The sequence below is a fragment of the Artibeus jamaicensis genome, unplaced genomic scaffold (genome assembly GCF_021234435.1).
Source record: "Artibeus jamaicensis isolate MK-2021 breed Jamaican fruit bat unplaced genomic scaffold, CSHL_Jam_final scaffold_1964, whole genome shotgun sequence".
Lineage (NCBI taxonomy): Eukaryota > Metazoa > Chordata > Mammalia > Chiroptera > Phyllostomidae > Artibeus > Artibeus jamaicensis.
Window position 1 is genome coordinate 31,225,299 of NW_026522030.1, and position 27,049 is coordinate 31,252,347.

At 39.3% G+C, this 27,049-nt stretch overlaps 1 protein-coding gene across 1 annotated transcript in view; it reads left to right on the forward strand.

The window, feature by feature from the left end:
* LOC119052107 (guanine nucleotide-binding protein G(q) subunit alpha) overlaps nt 1-27,049 on the forward strand; it is a 270,598-nt gene that overhangs the window by 190,903 nt on the left and 52,646 nt on the right. Inside the window, exons 3-5 of the mRNA XM_037149107.2 lie at nt 1,622-1,776; nt 17,038-17,166; nt 19,742-19,871. Of these exons, the coding sequence (XP_037005002.1) occupies nt 1,622-1,776; nt 17,038-17,166; nt 19,742-19,871 (414 nt within the window). The remainder of the gene's footprint in view (nt 1-1,621; nt 1,777-17,037; nt 17,167-19,741; nt 19,872-27,049) is intronic.

A 27,049-nucleotide genomic window follows, 5' to 3' on the forward strand; every position in this document is an offset into this window, starting at 1 on the left:
AGTATATTCTGCAGGAAACCACCCTGTATATCGCGGCTTCTGCCCCCAGCTGCCCTCCAGGATCCACCGAATCTTGCAGAGAACCCTGGAATACAGATGTGGCAATGAGTACTCTAATCTAGGTTTATAGCGAGGGTAATCATTGTCACGTGTCGGGACATAAAGAATTAGAGCTTGATCAGATTCAGTGAGCAACAGCAGAAAGGCAAGGGTTGAAAGTTAACATTCTACATACCTGTTGGGTGGGGTGGGGGAGACCCCCACATCTAGTGTTTTATGTTTGGAGAAGGTCCGATTGAGCAGGCTGAAGACAGAGAAGGTGGGTCCAATACAGTCTGGTATCAACACAGAAAAACAAGGGCTGCAGAGCCAAGTAGAGCACGGCTTAGGGATTCACTGGGGAGCCAGCTGATAATTGCTTTCCAGGAGCAAATCTCGTGGGGAACCGTGATTGAGGTGGGCCCATCCGGAGTGGTACTGAGGAGCGGGACTCCAGGCTGGCGGGACCGCTGGTGGGATAACACAGCAGATTGCCTGGACAGGGACTAGGTACAGAAAGCAGCTCCAGGTACCTGTGTTCCAAGATTGAGGTTCACTGTGGAGCTGGCACCTCTCTGTCACTAGATCTGACTGTTAAGGTCAGGGCAGAGCTACCAAGAAAGGTGGCTCCTTCAGTCTTAGCATGTTAGACTTTTTAAACCCTTATTAAAGTCAAGACTAGACTAATGACATGGGGCCCCTATCATGCATGGGTGGAGTAGGATGGTAAGGTTGGGAACTAGACAGGGCCTGACATGGATTAGATTTACTACTATTCTATAACTCTGTGAAATGAACAACTAGGTCAGTATGTGATTATGATGGCCATTCACTAACCTAGTTCAGAAGTTAATAATTTTTGTACAAAATGAAGACTGAATAAATTATCAATCATCTGTCTCCAATTTCCAAGGTAATTAGGTACTTATTATATTTATTTGCATATTTATGTCTCTGTGTAATTCACATATATAGTACATCCATGAAACCTATTTTAGTTGGGACTGTTAAACAGTGGTACATTCTGGTTCTTTTGGAAGTTGACCATCTAACATTTTATTTTATTCTTATTGAAAAAAAATTTAAATCACCTTACTTCTTTCCTGCTATATGTTGTATAATGAAGTAACAAAGTCCTTTTTCTTTGTTGAAAAATTGACTAGAGTCTTCAGTCTTATAATATAGATAAGGCAGATGTAAATATTTTAGAAGTTGGGGTGTGGAGGAGTGGAGGGGGAATGGTCCCTGTTATTCAAACGAAGTCATCACTATTACCTGTTGTTGTAGTGGTTTCACACGCTGTAAACTGTAGACAACTAGTCCTGATTGAGTTTCTGCTAAGACGTAATGCCCGTGGTCTGGGTGTGTTATGTGTTTGATTATAATAAACCATAGAAGAGATAATTATTTCTGTCTTCATTTCTCATTAATAATATTAATTTCTTTAGGATTATTATCATCACCTAAGACCAGTTGTGTGTGTAGCACGACATCCTTCAGCGTATGTTTAGTGTAACATGTAAACCAAAGGCAATGTTCAGTGATGGAAAAGGAGATTAAAACAGCTATTTTTTTTTAACAGGCTCATGCACAATTAGTTCGAGAAGTTGATGTGGAGAAGGTGTCTGCTTTTGAGAATCCATACGTAGATGCAATAAAGAGTTTGTGGAATGATCCTGGAATCCAGGAATGCTATGATAGACGACGAGAATATCAATTATCTGACTCTACCAAATAGTGAGTATTCATCCAAGAGGCCCTTTGGATCGTTCTCTCTACTTTTCATGTGCAGGTGCTCTGCAGTGATAACTTCTGTCTGTGTTCTGTGATTTGTGTAAAGTATCTGATTCAAACTTCAAAGTTAGGAAGTAGAGATATTAAACTTGGGCCAGCCTCATAAGGGACTGGAATCACGAGTTAGGGAGTGTGTTGCTTTTACTGTTTTCTGTGTGAAAAACCAACTGAACCTAATGTCTCCAGGAATCTGATTTCACCAACTCATTTCTTCCCCCAAATATCAAACCAGCAATGCTCAAACACATACTACACACACTCCATTATCACTTGAAATCTTATAATATTAATTCCTAATACAAATATACCATCTTGTGTATGTGTTAGAAAACACCTACATGCAGTAAGAACTGCAAGCAGGTATGTTTGATTATGGCTTCTAAAACATCAGACATCCTAGTTTCCAGTTTCCAGACACAGAACCTTGACTGCTTTCTTGGAGCCCAAATTATGTTGATGGATAGGTTTATCTTTGCACAAAAATTGTGTGTGAATCTAATTTTGCATGTATGCCAAAGTTATTTTGTGAGCTATCAATCAAAATCTTGTGTCCTGGGAGAGGTTTGCATCCTAGAGAGATTTGTGAGTTCTCTAGATTAAATCTTGCCGAACAGAAAGAAAGTAAAGATTTGGTCATCATTGGATTAAGGCAATCAGTGCAGTCCACAATCTAGATAATGAGGCGCCTGAAAAATTGATTTTTTTTGTAGTATTTAGCCAGATTTCTGTCTACATTAATTATGTTACCCAGCAGTTGCCTCTTGTGCTGGTTCTGGGCAGACAGGAGAATGGATGGAAAATATGCAGCTGCCTCGGGTCGGTTTGTATGCTGAAATGACCCTCTGGGTGAGAGTGAGAGCAGGACCATGGAGAAAGTAAGGAGCCCCCTCGGCTGATTGGCTTCACTCAGTTGTGCATAGAAAATCCAAGAGCTATTCAGCCTTGTTTTTTTCTATGAAGTTTTGTCGTGCTTTTACCCTGGTTCCAGGCCTTTGTATAACATAAGTCATGGTTCAGGTCAGCCACAGAAATGTTGCCTGGTCAAACAGTTCTGGTATTCTTAAAGTAAATTTGAATTACTTAATTCTAGAATGTGATGTGGAATGCTCGTTATCTAATGATCTAATATTACTCCCCATTGTGTGCTTTACTCATTCTTCACCTTCTCTTTTCTTCACATCACTCTTCCTACTCCCAGTCTTTCTCTTCTGCCATCTGATTGCCTGCCTCCCCCCCTCTACCCTGTCTCCCTTTTTCCCTCTCCCTTTTCCTCTCTCCTGAGTGCCTAACATTTAAGTTTCTGCGAGGACAGAGATGACAAAGATGCATTCAGCTCTTGTCTGTTCCAGTTCTGCCCCCTCAACCTTTGACCAGCTGACCAGCTGACTTCCTGCCCCCTCCATCCTCCTGTTTCCTTTGCCATCTCAGATTTCATCTACCTCCCTGCATTGTCGTTGTGTTTTATTCCTCCCTCCCTGCTCACTCTGTCTTCTCCTGTCTCACTGTTTACCCCTCCGCTCTCATCTTTGAATTTCCTTTAACTCCTCACTCCTGACTTTGCTGCAGTGATGTCTCTCCTAGCCTTTACTGATGAATAAATCCTCCACCTCTCATAATGTTCATGCTTATCTTTTTACCATTATCATAAATCTCGCCTCCTCCTCTTCCCCTGATCTGTTCTCCCTATACAGAGGTCTTGCTCTTTGGGCCATCAGAGCACCAACGTCTAATAATAAAGGCTTATTTTACCAGGGTTCGGGCTCCCCCTGAGCACACTGTTAGCCTCCTGCTTCTGAGAGAGACCCTCTGAGTAGAATGCAAAACTGATGTTGCGCACCGGTGCGTCCATCATTGGTAAAGTCGGGGCTCACCACGGTATCAGGACCCCAACCCCTGCTCCATTATGAACTTAACATTTTCCCTTCTACCACTAAACAGAGTGGTGTCACTGAGGGATGTTCAGTCCTGCACCAAACTCTTCACCTAGTAGTTGGGATTCCACTGGATAACTCTTGTCTGATTTAGTACTTCCATTAGGATTTGTGAAAGAATGACTTTCTACTTTTATCAGTTGGTCTGCATTGGCATTCTTCCAAGAAGTACCAGGTTTTCTCCTCAACTGGCCCTCTTTGATTATCCTGAAATACATTTTCTGCTGAAAGGTATATATTTTAATCTTCTTATTACACTGATTTGTGACATAGACTAAGTCACTGGTGATGGTACCATTAGTCATCCAAGCCAGGACATTTTGAGAAGGAAGGAGTTGCTATAAATAATTTCGATTGCGGCATACACTGGGAATCTCCTGGCCAAGCAGGCACACAGTTGGCCACCTTAGCTAAATAAAACCTGGGGAGGTGTTTCGTTGTTTCCTATTTTTTCTTTCTCTCTCTCTCTCTCTCCTCTACCCCCACCGTTCATTTTCCCTAGAAGACTCTGCTTACTTTAAGGAGAATAGAACCAATCTGTTCCTGCCAGTCAGGTAAAGAGTTAGGTGTGGAAAGCTGAGTTGGCTGACCCTGCATTTTTTTTATCTCTCCCTGGGATGTTTCAGCACTTGACAGATCAGTGCCCGAGCAGCCTGGCTGACCTGCCTTCAGTCACAATGTGCCAAGAGGCCTCAGTATTAGAGTCACCTTACTCTTCCCCATTTAGTCCCAGGCACTTTGCCTTGTCTTGAGCCAGGAAAACCCTCCCAGCACAAAGATAGGACAGGTGGCTTTTTGGCTTCATCCCATTGCCTCTGCGTTCCACGTGTTTCTCCAGTGTAGCCCCGGTGATGCTCTGTGAACGGCAGGGATAGCATTAATGATTTCACTGGAGAACTCAGTTCCTTTCTCTGGCTTTGAGGTAGTTCCCCCTTTTCCTTTCTGACTTTTTTGTGTACTTTCTACCGGTATATTTGTACTATTTTATCTCTCTTCCTTTCCTTTTGGTGGGGTTCCTATGTTTCTCTATCTTTATCATTAAAATAAAAAATTCTTCATTGATAGACCTGCTTTCTTATACAATATCATCCATCACCCTATAGAAATCTATCTGATTTAGGACCAAATTCTCTGAATACTGACTGTCTCTAGTTGTGGTTCTTTAGTTTAGATTTAGGGAACAAGTAGATATCCTAATCTCTATCACAGTGAGCACAGGGGCTCAGCACACATGCTTAATTTAAAGTTTGCATCATAGTAGTTATTCTCTCCAAGGACCCTGCTGGTTGTGAGAGTCAGTGCAGGCCACTTGCCAGGAATGCTGAGAGCAAAGGCCAAGCATGCCTCTCTTCTTTTCTATTTGGTGAGCTCCTATTCATCCTTCAAAACCCAATTCAGAAAGCATACCCACTGAAAGTTTTGCCCAACACCACAGCTAGTGAGTCACTATGCCATCTATCTTAACACTTCGTACATGTCTCTGTTATATCTGTTACCATGTGTGCTAAACTTTCTCTTCTTCCCTCAGTGCCTACCAGTGACTGCTCATGTTTGACCTTCACAAATGATTGTTCCATAAACTAATAGATAGGTAATTTCTAGTATTTCAATGACCATGATGTAGGTACTATCTTTCTCTGGCCATTATAGATCAACTATAGAACTGAAAGCATTAAAGTCTTATCTTTTTTTCCTGCCGTGTTTGAAGGTCTGGGATTTGAAAAGCTCTGTTATCAAAAACAATAGCTGCTGTTTGCTAAACACTTACTGTATGTTAGGTTCTGTGCTCAGCATTTACATGCATTATTTCATTTAATCCTCAAAGCTATTCAAAGTGGTAGATAATTCTTATCATACCCAATAAGCAGCAGAAGAAAATTTATCTCAGAGAGGTTGGAAACTTGTTCAAGGCCACCCAGTTAGTAAGTGATAGGAGTAGGAGTTGAATTTAGATTTGCTGACTCTAAATCCCAAGCTTTTAATTACCGTAAAATATAGCCTCACACAGGATGGATGGATGGATGGATGGATGGATGGATGGATGGATGGATGGATGGATGGGAGACAGACTAGATAGGTAGGTAGGTAGGTAGGTAAGTAGGTTGGTAGATAGATATAATAGACTAATAGATAAATATCTATGATTAGATAAATCATTTTCCAAGAAAGGTACAAGTTATTTATTAATTTTTATCAGCATTGCCTATAGGTAATCTCATAAGTATAAAGGCAAGAGGGAAAATCATATCAAATTTACAGGAAAATAGACCCAGCAATGTTTTGATTTTCACCTAGAAAGGTTAGCCATGTTTAACAAGGCATCAGTTATTCATACAGTGTGGATTCATACAGCGTGGAAGATGTTCCAAGTCACAGATAATTTCAAAATATTAGTCTACAGTCTCAACCCCACCCCTCCTCATTCCATGCAGTAACTCTTTGCTGTAGTCAAAATAAAGCCAGTGAGCAGGACACAAAATGATTTGAGCTTCCCTTTTTCTGCTTTGATTAGCCAACTTGCTGATCATAATAAGCAATCAGATGGCTCAAAGGACAGGCAGCACTGATAGAAACAAGGAGATAAGAAATTCCAGACGATGGATGAGCAGTTTGGGATAAGTTGGCAATTGGCTTTAATTTGGTACATTCTTCCACTTCTGTTAAATGCAATAATAAAAGCATTCTAAAATGCTGAAGAATTTTTGCAAATTCCTTTATTAACTTTTTTATTATTGGTGAAAAAGCCTGAGGGCTCTGAATATCTTTAGATAAAGAGCACTATAAACAGATGGCTGTAGGTTTACTTTTTCCTCGGGTTTACCACCTGCTTTAATATTCTGAAACATCAGGTCAAGTGAGTTCACTGCCTACAGTACCAAAAGCTCCCTGACATTAGCCAGAGAACACAAACTTCAATCACATTGGCATATAACGAGAAAAGTCCTAACACTGCAGGCTTTGGGCAAAAGACTACTCTGTCCGTGTACACCTTGTGATATCAGATAATTCCTGATCTCACTTTACTGCAGTCCCCTCCAAGAAATTTAGTAGATCAGAAACCTTTTTTTTTAATTTTTGAATTTTTTAAATTACGGTTTACATTCAGGATTGTTTTGTATCATTTCAGGTATACAGCATAGTGGTTAGACAGTCATGTGCTTTATAAAGTAGAGTGTTTCCCCGATATTTCTAGTACCCAACTGGCACTATATCCATAGTTACTAGCATATGACTGACGATGTGAGTATTTCCTGTGCTGTACTTTACATCCCTGTGACTGTTTTGTAACCACCAGTCTGTATTTCTTAGTCCCTCCACCTTTTTCACACAGTCCCTCAACCCCCATCTCCTCTGGCAATCATCAGTCTCTTCTCTGTTTCTGTGCATCAGTTCAGACACCTTCTTGAAACTCCCACATGCTCCAGAGTCCATAAATCCAACGTAAATAAGTGAATTGGCTTTGGGGCACAAATCAGCATTGGAGTTTACATCTACCTTCATGTTTAGATTTTTTAACTTAATTTTTAAATGCACAAACAATTTGAGTGTTGAATTTAAAATCTAAAAGGAGTTTCAGAGGAAGGTAGCACATCCACCTGATTTAGGGCCAAATCCTTCTTGAAGAGGTACCTTGCTAAAAAAGTTCTTTATAGATGAGCCAAATACTTGAACTCCAGGTACGTTGGCTCTGTGTCTCACAGCCCCCCTGACGTTGCTCTTGATCTGGTGATAAAAAAGAAGTGTAAGCCTATTGCAGGCTTTTGGAGGTGGACAAGACCCTTGTATGTTAAAAAACATTGGGTCAGGTCCAGCAGTCGAATTTCCTTTGTCACTTCTGGAGGCATTGACTAAGTAGGACCCCTGCTTGCCTCAGAAATCCGTGTCTGATCTACTGAACTCCTTGGAGTGACCTTTAGTAAAGTGAGATTAGGAATTATTTGGTCTTATAAGTTGCACACAGAGTAGTTTTTTTGCCAAAAGCCTGAAATCTGGAAAATTTCTTCTACATTCTGAAGTCCTTTGAGTCTATGACGACAAACTTCTTTAACTGAGAAACCATTGCCCTGTGCAGACAGGTGAAAACCGGGCACCTCTAAATTACCTGGAAATGTAATGAGCAGAGAAATGACTCTTTACGTGCTAAATAAAGTATTATTTTAGAAGAAGGCAACGATCTTGACTATGTGTGTTCTTTTCTAGAGTGACAGTAATAACATGGCATATCAGTGCTGTCACTTAAGTGACATATTTACTTTTATTTTTGTCTTTTGTTACCTAATGAGCCAAATAACCTTTTGTAAGAATAAACAAACTTAATAAACAAACAAACAAAAAACCTGTATTTGTCTTTCACAGTGAACAGTGATGATTCCAAGGAGCTGTTAGAAATCAGATAAGGCAGAGATATGCTTAGCCACTCTCTAACCTTCATAACAGAGCCTAATAAGGAAATGGCTTGCTCTGGTACCTGTGTACCCATTCATTCTCTCTCTCTAAAGGGTACATTGTGTGTGGGAGACATACTGGCATTGTCAGTTTGCTGCTTGCTCACATTGGGGCATTTGCACCTTCAGTAGTGTGATCTCTTCCTTACAGTCCTTTCCATTGTCTACTCAGAATGACTTTGTACCCAGCGAAACCAGAGTGCTCTTACTATATAACAGGGATTGGCAAACTGGCAGGTCAAATACAGCCTGCTGCTGATTTTTATAAAGTTTTACTGGAACACAGCCAAGTGCATTTGCTTATGTAGTGTCCATAGCTGGTTTTGCACCCAACAGCAGAGTTAGATATTTGCAACACCACCCACAAATAGCTACTGTATCTAGAACTAGAACGGACTAGAAGACAACCCCACCTGTGGTTTCAGGTGAGCCCAAGAACCTGGTTATTTTCACAGGCCCCTGAAGGTCATTTAGGTTCCTTTATTCTTCCTTCCCACCTACCAGATAGCCTTTGCACTCTGATTGGCCAACTCTGATGTCTTGGCCCTTAAAGTCTTTTTTTTTTTTTTTATTTAGTTACTTTTCAAGACAAATCTATTTCTCCCATCCCACCCCCCCCTCTTGGCCCTTAAAGTCTTGAATTTTGATCTATAATTAGTTCAGTAAGGTTAGTTAGCATGACCAGCTCCTCAGACCTTATTGTCCTTGTCAAAATGAAACTTCTGATATTACAGAATTAGTACCCCAGTTAAGGTCATGTAACCACAAGAGACCTGCTTTGATCGACAAGATTTTGCTCATGGCTAACGCTTGGCTACAACCACTGGAACCTCTGTTGTGACCCACATAATATTCGCATTGTAGTATGCTTACTTACAGCATTTTTATCTCCATAGATTATACGCTCCTTGAAGGCAGTACTCGTGTCCTTTCTTTTTTGCTTTGTGGTTCCCACTCAGTGCCCAGCACAGTGCCTGCCTTTCAGTGAAAGTGTCAAATGAATGAGTAATAAAAGAATACATCAATTTTGTCTTTGCTAAAATTTCTTCTCCTCTTCTCTCTTGTCTGCGTGGTGTAACTCATCCCCCACGTTTTCTCTACACTATTCTCTAGTGACTACAGCTCATAATCATCGCTCCTTTCTTACTGCACTCAGAGTTAGCAGCTCACAATTTGGCACTTAATTATTTCTTAATTGATTCATCTGTGCTATCTTTGTTTCCCAGGGATCCTGATGTCCCAAAGGCCAAGAATATATATATATATATATATATATATATATACATTTTTTAAGTATTTTGTATCAGCTCCCTGTGCCAACCCCCAACACACGTAAATGCATTAGAGTTTAACTTACAACAGATTTTCAGTAAATACATGTAAATTGACTGAATTAAACACCGCCATTACATCTCAAGAGAGGCTGACTAGAATCAAAAGCAGTCTCTCCTGTTGTTTAGGACGTTTTAGAAATATAAAAATTGTGTCCAAATTATTCATCAACTTCGAAAGTTTTCAGATAACAGGTGAATAAATTCACAGAACCAAGTAAGGCAAATTGAAAAAGTCTCTTTCTCCCTTCCTCCTTTCCTTTATCTGTCCGTCTGTTCATCCAACATCAGTCTGTTCATCTGCCCACCCATCTATCTTGCTCTGTCTCTGAACATTGTTTTGTTTTTAATTATAAGGCCAATTTACTTGCTTGAGCATCAGACCTAAGAATCTGTCTCTGTGACCCAGGCCTGGCCCTGGTCCGGCATCCACCTGACACTTGGTTGTTCAGCCCATTCCCCATTTGTCATCAGTGGTCCGTTCTAGACATTTGTGTCATGTGTCCATATAGAAGAGTCCTAAGATACTGAAACTGTTTAACAAATACGGAGATAGCGTCTTCTTATGAGATATTTAGTTTAGTTTTTAAAATTTGATTTTTCTGGATTAACTTAGTTCTTTGGAAAGAAAAACAGAAATGCGCGATCTCCTAGACTTCTCTTTTATCCCGCAGAATATTCTTCCTTGAGTAATTTTCATGAACTGTGAGATTGTCAGCTACCTGGTACCACTGAGTGGTCTTTGTTTTAAACCTGGAATTTTGAATTGAAAACAGATAACTTCTTGTGAACACAATACTGTAATAAATGCTGCCCCTCCTTGAACCCTGATCATGTTGTGCCAGGTGTTAAAGAGGAAGGTTGATTTGCCCTGCACAGAATGAGCTTTTCAGGAGATGAGAGTGTTTGTGTGATGAGTGATCCCATGGGGCTGACCAGCCTAACCCGTTACTAGGCAGGCTCATTGCAGCAACAGGATCTGTCAGATGAGGGGGGTCTCAGGTAGTGTAGGTCTTGGTACCAAAACCTCTGCTTGACTCTCAGGATGACAGTTTTGCACAACTGTTACTTTAACTCCATTTCTTAAGTTCACTTTGACAACTTCTTAGACTTTTTTCCTTTGAACCCTGGGCTCACATAGCAACTGTCAGGTGTTTCTGGTTTCTCCTCAGCTCCCACTGCTTTTGAAGGTGTCGGGTAGGATCTCATAGCATGATCTAGCTTTCAAATCCCCCAAGACTGGTCCTCTTACAATAAGGTCTTCTTAATTTTTTTTAATGAAGTCAACCTAGTTTTTCTAACCTTCTTTTCAATAATTAAAAATGTGAAATTCTACCCAGGTGATAGTTTCTGTGCCAGAACTTCATCCTAACATCTGACTTGAACTGCAAGTCTGTTATAAATATCGCCTCTGGATTAGGAGGCCCTTACCCAGGAGTGGAAGAACCTGACACATCCCACAGAATGCTACACGGATGCCCGAGATGCTGTTTTTGTTATCTTACTGTGTTTGGTTGGGGTCATACTAAATGTCAGAGGTTTCTTTTTCTACTCACCACCCATTTTTTCCTCTTTTGGTATAATTGCTGAGGATTGCATGTCTGTAACATGTCTATAATTTTTATTAATCATTCGACCCCAAACGGTGATATAGATTACTTCCAAAATTATCTTTGTTTTACTTATGTTACCTTCATTTTTTTAAAGCCACTTGAATTTATAATTTCTGTGCTGTTATTGGTTTAAATGTCAATTACCCTTCTAGTCATACATGATGTGGGTTAATTAAAAATTTTAAAAATAAGTCCTCATTCCATGTCAAATTGCAGGATAAGTTAAATTGGAAGTTTAAATAACTCAAAAATGTTATTGACAAACTTGTCAAAACTAAGGAACAATTGGCATGTCTTTTAAAAACATCCAGAAAATGCCATGTTTCATTTTATTTGAACATATCGTTTTAGTGATGCTTAAGCTTCCCTCACATATTTTTAATCATTTCAAGTAATGGATTATATCCCATTTCTGAGGTTTTTATTTTTCTGCAGCCAGAGATGATCCTGAAGTTAAATGTGTAAAGAAATGAGCATTACGAGGTATCATTATAAATGAATGTGCTTGATTTCCTGAAGTCTTTCATTCAAATCAGTCACGCTACAGAAAGATGTTTTGTGAATAATCACCGAGGATTACAGGCAGTTCAAGCAGGTTCCCAGAAAGTGACTCTGTCCAAAAAGTACAACTGCTCCTCTCATCCCCATAAAACTCCACCATTCATCCCCTGCATTAAATCCTTTTCTTCCCACAGTTGGTCCGCTTTTTGCAGGCAGGGATCACATGCTGGGAATCTTCAAACTCTTAGCAACTACAGAATGTCATGGTCAAAAGGTGTTGTTGAATTCCAGATGCCTCTACATTTTTCTCATGGTAGGAAAGGAACTGTTGAAATTTTACTACATGTGTCTCTTTGTTGCTTTGCTTTTCACTGGAAACCATCAGAAACATATTACTTTCATTAAAGAGATGGTGTCAGAATTGTCTGTTAAAAAGGTACCATGCACTCCCTTCATTTACCTTGGATGAGAGTGAATTCTAAGGCTTGAAAGTGGGATACTAAGAGGCACAAAACAGATACACAAATTATAACATTTTGTGGCCAGAACCTAAAGAGGAGCAGGAATCATATCTACTAAATGAAGTTAAACAAATGCTGCTTTTCCTTTTTGTGTTGTCTTTATATTCATCAGAGGCATTTAAATTCAGAATTTAGTTCTTACATAATACAGGCCAATAATAGCTCTGAGAGGTTATTGCATAAAGATGGGTAGCTAACAAACCCCTCCCCCCTTTGTTTTCTTCTAAAAGGTGTAACCACCTTTCCGAGGACGACAGCATTCTCTGTAAAGTAGCTTTAATTTGGGTCACAGGTGGCATACCTGCTGTGTTGCAGGCCCTGGGCGAAGTAAGTGGTGGTGACCAGCCGTGGACAATAGCATCATGCTCCCTGATTCCATGGGGTGTCAGAGCCCTGTGTGAGCAACCGTAGGGGGGAAATGCTGCACTTTTTCTTAATTGATTATGAAGTTATCAATTATTAATGTCTCAAAGCAGTGGCAAGTCATTAAGTCCCATAGAAAATGGGACTTAACATGTCTTGTCTTCCGGACAGTTAAATAGGTCTCATGTATACCACAGGAGCTCTCTTTTCCTTGACACCAGGAGACAGCTACTGCCAGCCACTTGTTAAACATACATCGCCTTGGAAATGTACCTTGTGCCTGTCACCATAGCAACACCCTGAGAATGACCTCAGCAGCCACTCAAAATCATTTCTACAAAACCAATTATAGCTATAATTAACTCTCTGGATTTACTCTGCAATATAAATTTGTTCAGACCTTGTATTTCTTTGTAAAAGGTTAAATGAATGGAATGATCCAGCATAAACTCATCCTCCCAGTATTCCACCAGCATTTTCTCTCGGATGTGAGATGCTTCAATGGAAAGTGCAGTGCAGTTAAGGGATTATTTCATTACCTTTTCGCAGAATGTGACAAGAATCAACAAATGAGGATGCTGTGGTCTTACCGTGCCAGAACTCCATTTCTAAGGGAACAGAGTAGGTTTTTTTTCCCCCAGGCAAATGTGAAACACAGAGTGCTGGGAGTCCCTCTGTGTCCCAGAAGCTCAGAGTGAGGGCCCTCGCGGGGCTGGGACTTACACAGGCAGAGGCTCTTCACCCTGGCCTCTCCTGGACAGTGAAAAAGGCTGGTCTTTGTTGCCTGTCGGTTTAACCTGCTTTGCAAGTTACCTGCAACATATCTGTAATTCTGGTGTAGCTACTGAGTCTCCCAGACCTTTCTCTGGGAGAAAATAGTTTGCTTCTTTTGTTTGGAGCATTCATTGTTTTGTTTTGTTTTGTTTTTCTTGTCTTATTTTGGGGTGTTTGGGTTTGGTTTGGTTTTGGTTCTAGATAATGTATGTTGCAACTAGCAGGCCTTCACACAGTCTCTTTCAGTATTTTTTGTTCCATTAGATTAACATTTTTCTCTAAGTGAAGTGAGCCTTTCTCTCCACCATCCAACTGAGGCAAAGCGAAGAGAATGTCAGTTAACAACTGTAGTTCATTTTTAGGTGAATCTGAAATGTATGGAATATCTTTAATGGCCATTCCTTTGCCATAAAAACATGTGCATACCTGAGCAAGGAACAGACAGGACAGAGGCCAGCAAGCACTCGGCGGAAGTTCACTGTTGTTATGCTGTTGTCGTTACTCTCTATGAACTCCACTGACACTGAAAGGGAGCAAAAGAAAGGTAAAGAGGAACAAAATATTCTTGCAAGAACAAATGTTTTAGATACTCAGCTGACATCTCAGTGATGCCCAGCTCACAGAAAGACACTGCTGACAGTATTTTTAGGGCAGCTTCCCAGGGGTGTCCAATCTTTTGGCATCTCTGGGCGACACTGGAAGAAGGAGAGTTATTATCTTGGTCCACACATTAAATACATTGCACCGTGAAATCACACAAAAATCTCATAATGTTTTAAGTAAATTTATGATATTGTGTTGGGCCACATTCATAGCCATCCCTTGTAAGTGCTTTTCAATGACAGGTGGGTGCCCTGGTTTTATCTTACCTGAGCGTGTTTATCAGGGAGCTCAGTTCACTCTTCTGAATTGGAGAGAGACTAGCCAGGTCCTACTGTGCAGAGTGACAGATATTTACCCACTGCATGTGCTGGTTCTTTAAATTCTCCTGTACAAATATGTGTTTATAAGTGGAGTGGCAATGAGTAGTCTGTGTTGTTCATCTTTGAGAACAGAAAGTCAAGATCTTTCTTCACCACAGGAACATGACAGCACCTTGTGTACAAGAATTAGTCACCCTCTGTTCTGACTTCCTGTGTATTGAGTTAAATGAGTAGAAATGGTTTATTGGGCAACATATTTCTGAGCAAGCTTGGCAGTATAAGTTAGAAGTTCTCTGATTCCTCTGAATTAAATTTTTGTATATAGTAGTTTAAATAAACAGTGATCTTGTAGGTTTCAAAATGCACATTCTTTTCAAGTTTTTTAAATTAAGGAGCTGATAAACCAGAAAAAAAATATCAATACAATTAGCCAGCTGATTGTGCATTCATGCTGTGGTGGTCTGATTTATATGTAGATTGAGACACAGGACCAGCTCTTAGAACATGGCTCATTATTAACCCCACTGGACAACTCCAAGGCTGTGCCAAGATATTGACCAAGAGTTGGGGTCCAGTACATTTTCATATTTCCTTCCTGCTTCTCATTCCCGTATTTCCCCAGCCTGTTCCCTTATTTATCTTCCAGACAATTTTATAATAATTAAAGATAGTAAGCTGGTTTTGATCAGTCAGTGGAGAGCGAATTGCTAGTTAGAAAATTATTCATGTGTTTGGGATAAGGCCACTGGAATACTAATTAGTTGCTTTGGTGTAGGAATTTTTAGGCTGATAGGTTTTTGTCTTAAAGGATTGATAGGCCTCAAAATAGGCCTGGTTTTGTTTCATTGTTAAAGTCAGACTTAGCTCTACTATTTTAGGATTCGATGAATCTTAGAGACTTAATGTAACATTTCTTTCAACACCAGTTTTAAATGTAATAATATAATATGAAAAAACACTACTAGTACAAATGGTATTTAAAGAGTGCTTAAAACGAAATCTCAACACAAGAAACCCATCCATACATCCATGCATCCAGCAGATACCACCAAGTACTATTTGCCAGGCACTCCGTAGGTAGCGAGGCAGGAGCAACGACGAGTGAGACAAAGTCCTTACCTTCAGTCACGTCGACGGAAAGTTTGTGCCTGCTGAGTCACAACATGCTCTGTACTGGACATTTCCTGTCACATCTCAGAACTCACTGCCTCTTATCTGTGGGCATAAAGGTGTTGCAGGTATAACCCCTTTCAGTTCTGTTAATGACTCCATCTTTTCTTTAAATCTCATCCACACATTAAGTACTTTGTGTCTACACCTTGTAGTTGTGTTCTGAACCCGTATCCACGCTCTGCCCTCGCAGGGGCCACGGGGAGGGAGCACCGTAACTCTTTGAGTCGTGAAGATGCTGGGCAGAGCAGTCATTTTCACCCGTGTGTCATCAATTACACCAAATGAGGTCATTCTCAAGGTTGCAAATTATTTTTTGCACTTCAAAAGAATGAAAAGTGAATGGAATACAGTATTTTTAAAATGCCAGAATTGTGCTGATGGAGAACATACGTGCTGCCAGGGGCCGGTACTGGGATGGGTAGCGCCGGCAGTTCCTCTGCGGTGACACAACGATCTTGTGTCCTGATTGTGGTGGTGACTGCACCCATCTCCACATGTGATAAAATCTCATACAGCTGTGTGCCCTCCAAGTGTGTGCGTGCGTGTGTGTGTGTGTGTGTGTGTGTGTGTGTGAAGACCGCTGAAATCTAGGTAAGGTCTGTAGTTCAGTTAATAGGGCTGGTTCAATGTCAGTTTCCTAGTTTTGATGATGTACTGTGGGCACTTAAGATGTTTCCATTGAGGGAAGCTGGGTGCAGGGTATAGGAGATTTCTCTAGTATTTTTGCAGTATCTTGTGAGTCTAAAATTATTTCAAAATGAAATACGGGTTTTTCTCCAAAGGAATAGAAAAATATAATATAAGCTAATACATTTAAAGTTTAGGTGTGGTGATCCTAGACACAGGGCATATTCAACCTTAGACATTGTTACCTCAGTAACTACAAATCTCTTGGCTCCACCTGAATCACAAATGACTTAGACTTTAAACAGAATTCAGGATATAGTGTCCTGTGTTCTCTCTTGGAATAAGGAGATATATTCCAGGAAGAAACTCTGATGTTCTGCAAAAGGAAAAAATGGGGGCTTTTGGATCTAATGTGTAATTCTTATCTGTTTATTTATACAAACCTTATTTGTATAAATAATTAAAAAACTATTTGCTTTAAACTCCTATTTTACCCATGAGACCTTCTAAACAAGTGGAGGGTAGGAGACTCACTTGATTTATTTTCTTCTCCCCATTTCCTCTTATATGAGTTCTAATTAATAGTAAGAGAAGAAATAAAAAAATACAGTGAAGGCCTAGCTGGTGTAGCTCAGTGGATTGAGCGTAGGCCTGCAAACAAAAAGATCGCGGTTCAATTCCCAGTCAGGGCACATGCCTGGGTTGCAGGCCAGTTCCCAGCAGGGGACATATGAGAGGCAACCATACATTGATATTTCTCTCCCTCTCACCTTCCCTTCCCCTCTAAAGCTAAGTAAATAACATCTTAAAAAAATATAGTGAAACCAGGTAATCCACAGACAGGTAACCTTGCTCTGACCAGTGGAAAGTCGACTTTACCTTTGGGTTCCCAGACTTCCTTGCCACTTTCTGATATCTGTCTTTCTATTCTTCACTTCTCTTTCCGCAGGCAGGTGTGGTGTGACAGTGTCACTGACGTTCTCATTGTCTTCCCTCCTCCAGCTATCTCAATGACTTGGATCGTGTTGCCGACCCTGCCTACCTGCCTACGCAACAAGATGTGCTTAGAGTTCGAGTCCCCACCACAGGGATCATCGAATACCCCTTTGACTTACAGAGTGTCATTTTCAGGTAGTAACTGAGTCCGAACAGCCCGCTTCTGAGCTCTTTTGCCTTGTGTACACTTAATGAACTCTATAAATATTGAAATCATGTGTAGGCTTTAAAACAGCATCACCTTACACCAATTGTCATCGGATACACAAATGAAATAATGTGGTCCCGAAAGAGGAAGCAGAGGAAAGATATACGGGCAGGTTTCTCATTTCAGATTAAATCACCAGGAGATCAATGAAATCATTGTTTGTTGATGGTTGAACAAAATCAGTTACTATAACATTAGTACTGATTATAATTTTTTAGGGATCATTTTACCAATGAGGACAATGGATGTATTTTTAGATTTATGTAAAAAATGAATGGTCTTATGACTCTATTAATAATAGAAATTTTATATTGACAGAAGCTTTCAGGTCTTTGTTTCCTCTAAGTCCTATGGAGCCAATGCAAAATTTTCAGTAGCAATAAAACTCTGGGATGCTTTGTGTTCCTAAGATAAGTTGCTTGAATACTTTCAAAACACATGATTTTTTTTGTATATGGATGGATTAACCTAGTCTAAGTTTGTGTAGGAAAATAGAGTGAAAGTATATTACTTCCTCTCTCACAGCTGCTATTCCGAGTAATATTTAGGCAGAGGTATTGTCCTTTTTTTTTTTTTAGGGTAAGGAAAAAGGAAACAATACTGGTAACTTTCATTTAATCTCTTACTGCACCATCACTCAGTTGTACTTTTAGTGAGAATCCAAGCCACAGGGTGTGCTCTGAGAAACGGAGCAGAGAGAGTTGAGTTCCTCTTCAGTTGAGTCCCAGTGAAGAGAAACGACGTACCCTGGAGGGCTGGGTAGCAGGAGTCTCGCTCTTTCTGTGTAACTCTGCCCTATGACCCTGGTGAGCAGCCCCTGATCCTTCCCCGCCGAAGCTGTGCATCCCATTCTAATCAATCTCTGCACCTGGGGTCGCAGCTGGCTGCCATACACTGCTCTTAATAGGCGTACCCCAAAATGGGTGATAACATTTTGGAAATAATTCTGAGCCTCAGTTTTTTCTCCTGTTATAAACGGTTGCATTAGATGGTCACTAGAGTTGCTTATAGCTTCAGCGTTCTGCATTACTTAAAATTTGAGTTCATAGCATTTAGAGACCTTTAATTTGACACACCCAAATTTTCTTCCTCTTAAAACCATGTTATAGAATATTTTCAGAAAACATACAGCCTTTCATGGAGATTTTCATCTCTTTCTTTTTATAGTGACCTCTGAAACCAGGTTACTGTTATATCTTACTTTTTTCTCTGTTGTGTGCACCAGCTTTTTTGCCTCTATGATAGTAGTGACTTAGAAAAATAATTTCCCACCACCATCAAAAGCGTGTTGTAGAGATTAGTGTGACCGGACTTGATGGAAAGAGCATTTTATATAAATGAGTTGCCTACTTTTCACTCAGCATCAGGAAAGAGCTAGCATTTTAGTTTTTGAATTCTAGTTTTGATGCCCATACTTCCTAAGTTTCCCTGGGTCCATGGTCTTACCTCTCAGATACCTCTTCCATGCCTTAGAAGACTTTTAGAAGCAGTCACATGGAAGAACCTGGATTTCTTAGTTTAGGTTTAAGGCTTAGAGTCAGGAGAGCAGCGGAATCAGCTACAGTTTTCAACAAATGCTTACAGAGCCTTACACAGACTTTTGTACCTAAAAGTCTCATTTTCTAAAAGTATATTAACCTGTGAACATTGTGCACATCTTCACTGAGATATGGAGCAACTGTTTGAAGAAACTTAGATTTAGTGCCAAGTACTGCTAGGTTATTTTCATATACACATTATCACTCACATTGATTGCTATCAGTGTTGGTTCCTGAGCAGAAACTCAACGTAGAATTGAACTGTTAAAAAGAAATCCTTGAAATAGTTCAAATGATAGCCTCTTGTAGCACGTACTGTATTTACAGCAGGTTAGCAAGCTGTTTCATGCATCAGGCTGATTGCATCTGTGTTACCCAGTATGACTGGACCCAGTATAATTATTGTCAATACTGGGGGAAAACCGCCCATAATGCTTACCCTGCTGGTAAAGGTTCAGGGGGATTGTGTTTGGATTTAGTTGAAGCATCACACACAACCATATTGAAGTGCATAGCATCTTGCATCTTTTAAATGTGTTTGCAGTCATTCTAGCATCTTTGAGAAATAGGTGAGGATCATCATCATTCTATAAGAAAACAAACTGAAGTCAGTATTTGCTATTAGAGCTTAATACAAATAAAACTCATTTTGTTTACTCTTCAGTGTTTGATTAAATAAGACACCATTTTGCTTGGTGCAGCACAGGATTATTTTTTACAAAGTTATAATTTTCATACACATCTGGTAACTTTCTGATAACTGCAGTGATTTATTACCCAGAATGCCTTGACTTTGATTGTTAGGCAACAGAAAATTAGTAGATGTTCAATAAGTATTCATTGAATTTACTTGGGTGATCATTCTTTTTAGAGAATATTTTTCCTAAGTTTGTAAGTAAAATTATATATATATGTTGACTTTTTTCTTTACATGCTATTAATATGAATATTGTTAACTTTGCAGAATGGTCGATGTAGGGGGCCAGAGGTCAGAGAGAAGAAAATGGATACACTGCTTTGAAAATGTCACCTCTATCATGTTTCTAGTAGCGCTTAGTGAATATGATCAAGTTCTCGTGGAATCGGACAACGAGGTGAGTGCTCAGTGGTTCGTCATTTTAATATCTGAAACAGATAAACGATAGGAAGTAGGGTGTGGGGTATGGAGTAAACTGACTCCATTGCTTTCTTGGCTAATTATTTGGGAACTTTAAAATGAACCAAAAATAACTCCTATGGTACACATGGTTCACTCAGAAAAATAAGCTCTTTTGTCAGTCCTATTAGCAGATCTGTGTGTTCAGGTCTAATCAGATGCAATGTAATACTTTTAACATTCTGCAGAGGCTCTGAAAATGAAAATAACACAAATCTCAGGCTAATCATCAGATCGTTTGGTAACCCCCTCCTGCAGGCCAGAGTCGGGGAGTGGTGGAGTGAGTCAGCCTGTTGTGTTTTGTTTTCCTTTGGTCTAAATCGTTGTTTGTGTGCTGGGTGGGTCCCGAAGAGTACTGAAAACTCCAAACCTCTCTTGGCAAATGTGAGTGATTTTGCAGCTGGGCCCTAAATCAGTTCAGTGTGGAGCCTTGAAGTGTCTCGGTGACGTGGCCTTTCTGCTATTAAAGAATTCTACATGCTGTTGCATAATTTTGTCTCTACTGATCAGTGAATGAGTGGTATGCCTGTCTGGAGAACTGATTCATTAATGCAGGTTCCTCCCCATTACATGGAAATTTAATAGGTATAAATATGGATTTTGAGGATAATAAAGGCTTGGTGATGAGTCAGAGTCGATTAGAGAGTATAATTAAAGATATGCACAGAAAACTGACTTTGAGCTGGAAGTCAGTGTGGTGTTGGAGGAACAGAGAAGATACTATCGATACTCTGGTAGAGGCAAAGCTTGCAGATGGACATGCCAATAGTTCAGGTGTTAAATATCCTTCTAATAGGGTAGAAAAGAAAGAAGGATGTGAGGTATCGCTAAAGCTGATTTGAATAAAATGTGGCATATTAAAATGTACTTTTAATGCCGTGTATCTGTTAGATATACAAGAATTCTGGCTCCTTGGTTCTTTTAAGTATTTTATTTTTCTCTAAGTGTTAATCTTCATTAACATACACATCTAATCCTCCATAGTATTTCTTTCGTATGTAGGATCGATAAAAATTTCATGACCCATTATTTCATATAGAACGGAGAGTTGCCAATTCATGCATTTCAGAATTTTTCCTGGGTGTAAGGGTATGGGCCTATGAATCGATCAAGAAACTTCTTTTTAAGAATGAAGTTTATTGACCATTCTCCCTTTATAACTATAATGCAAAGTGCCTGAAAGTCACTTACCAAAACTTCAGTAAATCAATTGCCATCAGAATTTTAGCTGCGCTCTCTCTATACAATAGTCCCCCAGTCCTTGTCTGCGCTTTTGCTTTCTGTGGTTTTAGTTACCGCAGTTACTGAAATCTGAAGATATCAAGTGGGAAATTGCAGAAATAAACAGCTCAGTAAACAATTCATTAGTTATTCATTGTGCACCATCCTGAGTGGCTAGATGAAACCTTGCGCTGACCTGCCTGGGGTATGATGCACCCCTTTGTCCGGTGTATCCACGCTGTCGAAGCTCCCCCACCTCGTAGCCACTTAGGAGCCAGTTCCTCTGTTATCAGATCAAGTGTCGCAGTAGCTGTGTTGAAGTCGCCCTTATTTTACTTAAAAATGGTCCAAAGCACAAGGTAGTGATGCTGGCCGCTTGGATGTGCCAAAGAGAAGCCATGAAGTGCTTTCTTTAAGCGAAGGGTGAAAATTCCCTAATTAATTAATAAGGGAGTCTATGTTCACAGGGCTGTTATTGCAGTGTTGCTATAATATTTCTCTTCTATTTGTTGTTGTTAATCTCTTACTGTGCCCAGTTTACAAGTTAGACTTGATCATAGGTATGAATGTACCTACAGGAAAAACGTAGCCTCTGTAGGGTTTGGTGCTTTCCACAGTGTCTCCCTTGGAACATGTTCCTCATAGATGGCAGGGAGGCTGCTGTGTGCATTTCTGTCTATCTCTGCCTGTGTTGGTTTGTCGTTCCACAATCCTCAGTTGTAGTTTTTTGAACATACTGCGTATTTCAGAAGCAGACATATGATAACATTCCTGATGTCTTTAAATGTAGAATCAAGACAAAAGAAATTTTGAGGGCTTGTATACTATGTACTGGGTACCAGGGAATCTGAAGAGATGCAGAAATTTTTTTAAAAAGCCAACTTTGCCTTAAATGACCTCATAAAAGAGATATGCTACTGTAAGATGTAAGAAACACATAATTTTTGTTTTTGTCACTGTGTATAGGCAGCAGGAAAAATGTATTTATCAATACACATTGTATATGAGATAAATGCACTGTATCTATAAAGAAATATATGTTGTGATTTAATGCTAATCAGTTTACTACTTTAAAATTTGCGGAACAAAAAAGAAAGTAAATTTCTTAGGCCATTCATCAGCTAATTCTAGTTAATCTGTTTCTTCTGTTATCTAGACATTACAGGTCATTTATTCCATTTTTCATAAGATGTAGCTTGGGGAGATCAGGATTTTGTATCAAAGTATGTTATTTTATATTAATTTGAATAAGATGACATTGTTTTGATCATCAGATAACCATAATTACATTTTCTACAGTAACATGCCATTCAATGTATAGGCACTGTGTACATCTAAAAATATTTTCCCAGTTTCTTTTGATGCCTTTGGTTATATATTATGCTGCAAATCAAAATAACAAATCTATTATTTTTTCATTAGGACTCCCTAATCACTTGTGAATATTTTTAAAGCCTAACTTGTAATTCTGTGAGATAAAAGTCATTTTTGTGTTGTTCACTTTTTAGACTTCAAGTCAATCCTCATAGTGGTATTGCAGATAATCCTGAGCATAATAAGAAAAATACTGCTTCTTAATTATTCCATCCATGTTAGCTGTAGCCATCACAGTTGGCAGTGTTGGTAATTAGGAAACACTGTTAAAGTATTTTTTGAAGTCGGGATGTAGTGGCATTATTCTTTTTTTTTCCAATTGTACTAATATATGAAAATGTTATCGTCTCTCTACTTTCTTAAATCATTAAGGAAATTTGAGCAAATGGAATTCTGCTTTCCTTAAGTTTTATGGTTTTGGTGAGACAAAACTGAAATAAGTACCCCCACAATTTATGTTTTGGGGTTTGGAAGTTCATAACTTTAATCCAAAGCAGACTTTGTGGTACCTCCGTCGGTGCATGTCGGAGAGCGGCCCAGACAGCCTCCCTTTCTGTCCTGGGCACCGTGGAAGGGCTCTGCACACCACGAGCCAAGGCTCCTTTGGGACGTATTGTAGACTGCTGCTTTTGCTTGTAATAGTTCTAAAACTGTTTGTATTAATCTTCAAATTTTATGTAGATCTGCTTTTGTCTGTTTAAATTCTCAGTCTTCCTAGAGTTTGGGGAATGCATTTCTTTTGTTATTTTTTTTTACTCCAAAGAAGGAAATACATTATCAAACAGTGGGTGAGAATTTTCAGGGTTGTAGAGTTGTGTTGATTTGCATATTCCCTTTGCTGTCTGATTTTCCCTGTGATAACACATCAGCAGGAAGCCAACTATTTTGCAGTAATTTTGTCCTGCATATATTATGTCAGTGCCTCTGAAAGCCCAGAGCACACAATAAGGCATTTGCATAACATATTTCAGTTTATCAGTGTGTATCCAAACTCTGTCTTTTAGTCTTTTATTTTTCTGGTTTTCTGAACCAGAATACAAATGAAAATCTAAACCCTTATAATACAAAGGTGCTTTCCTAGACAATGATCTGGAGTCTTTCTTACAGACCAACCTCTTTATAGAATCCCAAAGACTATTTTTCTCCTCTGGTTCTTTTTTGAATATGTGCTTCTCGCTTACGTTAGTTCTTTTGAAATGATCATTGGTTTTATGAAAATATCAAAAGAATTTCTCATACCCTAGCCCCCTTTTTGAACCCAGATGGATTCCCCAACATTGGTTTTCACAACCATTTATCCTTCAAACCTGATTCTTGGAATTGCTCAGTATATTTTCTAAGAAATTGTAAAAGAAGAAAGTAAACATTTATAATAACCTTAAGCACTTCATGCCTGTTGAAAACTTGCTTCACACCATTACTCATTTGCATCTCACCCGCTGACCTCCCTGTGGGGTTAGATCAAGGTTTGCAGCAGAACAATGAGGATACAGTATGGAGAGATTCAGACCCATGATCAGGGTCTCCCAGGGCTCCATCCTTTGTCATTCCAGACCAGCTTTCTTACCTGTCCTCCCCAGTGCCTTCCAGAAATTAGACATAAACTCAGAGGAGAAACAAGAGAAGCTGTTAAAGGTGGACAAGGGCCTGGAAGTAGAATGAAAATCCTCCCCTTTCAAGGACTTGAGATACCTCTCCTCTGCTGCTAAGCTCTTACTATTCTCAGAGGTAACCATAGGCTTTACCCATAATTCAGAGTTCCTGTATTGCTTGTTTGATTTTAAACTATCCTAAAACAGTTTAAAATACAAATTTCCTTTGGATGTTTCTCCTCTACTTGGTTTTAAAATGAAGCCATTCTGAAGTTACTCGACTACAACCAAAGCTTGAGTATTTTATTTGAAAGTGTGAAACGTGTACTTTGTTCTACTCTAAAAACTCCAAGGGAGCTTTGGGAATTTTTTTTTCAGATAAAATTCATCTTTAAGGGGAAAACTGACTGAAAAATTAGGAGAAAGAAAATTCGAAGTCCAAAGGAAACTTCTAAGTAGTAGATAAAAATGAGAGCTTAGGTTACGATATCTAGTCTCAGGCTAACTCTAACCCTTCTTTATTGACTCTTGATCAGCCTGTGAAGTCAGAAACTACATCTTGCTTCTTGGCCTTTGGTATACTTGTCTGTGATTCATGGCCTGATTAGCAAGGATATTCCTGAAAGACACCCTACTTTTTTATGTTTAACCCCTTTTCCATTTCCTCTTTCCTTTGTTCATTCAGCCACCTGTCCCCATTTGAGATTCTTTTCCTCTCCCTTTTCATTACTCACTGTTAATGTTTCCTCCATTGTTTTACTTCTTTGTTTGCATTGCTTGCCAGAAGCTAGGAGGAAGCTTTCTGATCACCAGTTATGTGGTTGGGCCAGAGACCTTAGTGCTGGTAAGGGTGTGGGGAAGCAGGTACACAGGGATGCATTTTGTGTGAATGTGTGTTGGAAATCGGTTAAAGACTTTACACTGAACCCTTAGTACTACAATCTGTGCAATAGGTTTTTTTTTTAACGTAAATTACCTTACATTAAAAAGATTATGAAATAGTATGTTTAGTATAATATGACTTCTGTAATCACAACTAATTACATATACATGAGATTATAAGGATGGTTATTAACCCCAGAAAACAAAAGAATTTGGAAGATTTTATACCAGGAAAAAGGTGTAAACCAGGGGTATCCAACCTTTTGGTGTTTCTGGGCCACACTGGAAGAAGAGTTGTCTTGGTCCACACATTAAATACATTGTGACTTGAAATAAAAAAAAATCTCATAATATTTTAAGTAAGTTTACGGTTTTGGTTTGGGCCCCAGGTTGGACACCCCCGGAAAGCAATGGCCGTCGTTGCTAGGTGATAGCATTACAAGTAACTGACACTCTTTTTTTTTTTTAAATAAAACAAAGTAAGACTTGAGATTGTGATTTTGGTTCTGCTATTTACCAGCTTTGTCCAGCTTTCTTTTGGATTATCTGTCTTTTTCTTAGTGGTGTGTATGAGTTCCTTACATTCCTAGATAGGAGCCTTTTATCATACGGATTATAAATATCTTCTACTTTGTAGCTCGCCATTTATTCTCTTAATGTTGTCTTTTGACCAACAGAAGTAGTGAATTTTAATATAATAAAATCTATCAGAATTTTCCTTTATGGTTATGTGTTTGTGTGTTTATTTACATAACTGCACACACACAGTAGGATAAAATAAATCACCTGAAAAATTTGGGTGAAATGACACTGAGGATTGGAGGCTGAAATCAAGAAAAGAAATACAAATCACACCACCAGGTACCTTTCCTAGTGGTAGTCCAGGATTTAGATAAACATCTCTTAGCAGTCAGTGAATGGTGGTAATCATGGTGCGTTACAAGATTCTCTGTGTTTTTATAAGTCAGCTCTCCTGGTACTGAGCCTGGGCGACCCTGCAGTTCATGCAGAGATGCTGTGGGAGGCAGTGAATTATACCCATGACAGTCTCCCTCCAGTAGACCAAATACCAGAATGCACAAGGGCTGTTAAAGCCTCCCTCAGTGTGAGGCAGTGCCGTAATGGTTTGTGATGGGCCAATACTGTGTGGCCTCACCGCATAGCTTGATGTAAGATTAAAACTGAGAATAGTGGGGGAAGTGGCTTTTGTTTACTTCTGTTTTTATAAATGATTTCAGTGAAACAAGAAAGTATAAAATTACAGGGAACTTAAAATTTTGATATATTTGCTTTAAATCTTTATTTTCACAGAAAGAAAATGATAGATACAATTAAAGACCTTGTATGACCCTCCTTGATTGAAGCCACTGCCTCAAGTTGGCATTTGTTGTTCCTAGCTTATTTTTTCACTTTTATACTTTTGGGTTGGCCAAAATGTCTGCATGTTTTTTCTGTACAATAAAAGACACAGTTTTCATTTTCACCAATAACTTTATTGATTTAGATATTTTGAGTATGTCAGCTCTCTCCTGCTGTTGGCTTTTAGTGGGGAGAAGCCAGAGGTGCTGCTAAACATCTTCCAACGCATAAGACAGACTCACAGCAAAGCGTTATTTGGCCAAAATTTCAGTAGTACCAAGAAACTTCGCAGACCACCGTTGACACTTTCGATCAGTCACAGGACCTTCTTCATACACTGCACAAATCTTTTCTGGTGTTTCAGTTGCATTTTTACCTTTCTTGAAACAGTAAAGCATAATACATTGAAAATGTTCCATATCTTCTTCCATCCTCAGTATTAAAATGGCTGCACAGAAATTCACCCATTTTGTTGAACGTTTTTTTTTTTAATGCACACTGATATGGCAGCTGCTACAATGCAGTCTAACAAAATTGTTTCGGATGAAGTTAAAGGCAACTAAGTGCTCCTGTAGCCGTCATTCAGAAAAAAACAAATGAACTTTTTGGCCAACACAATACATATGTATGTGCTGGTAAATAATAGTTAATATTGGATTCTAAATGGTATGCATGATTCTAAATTTTA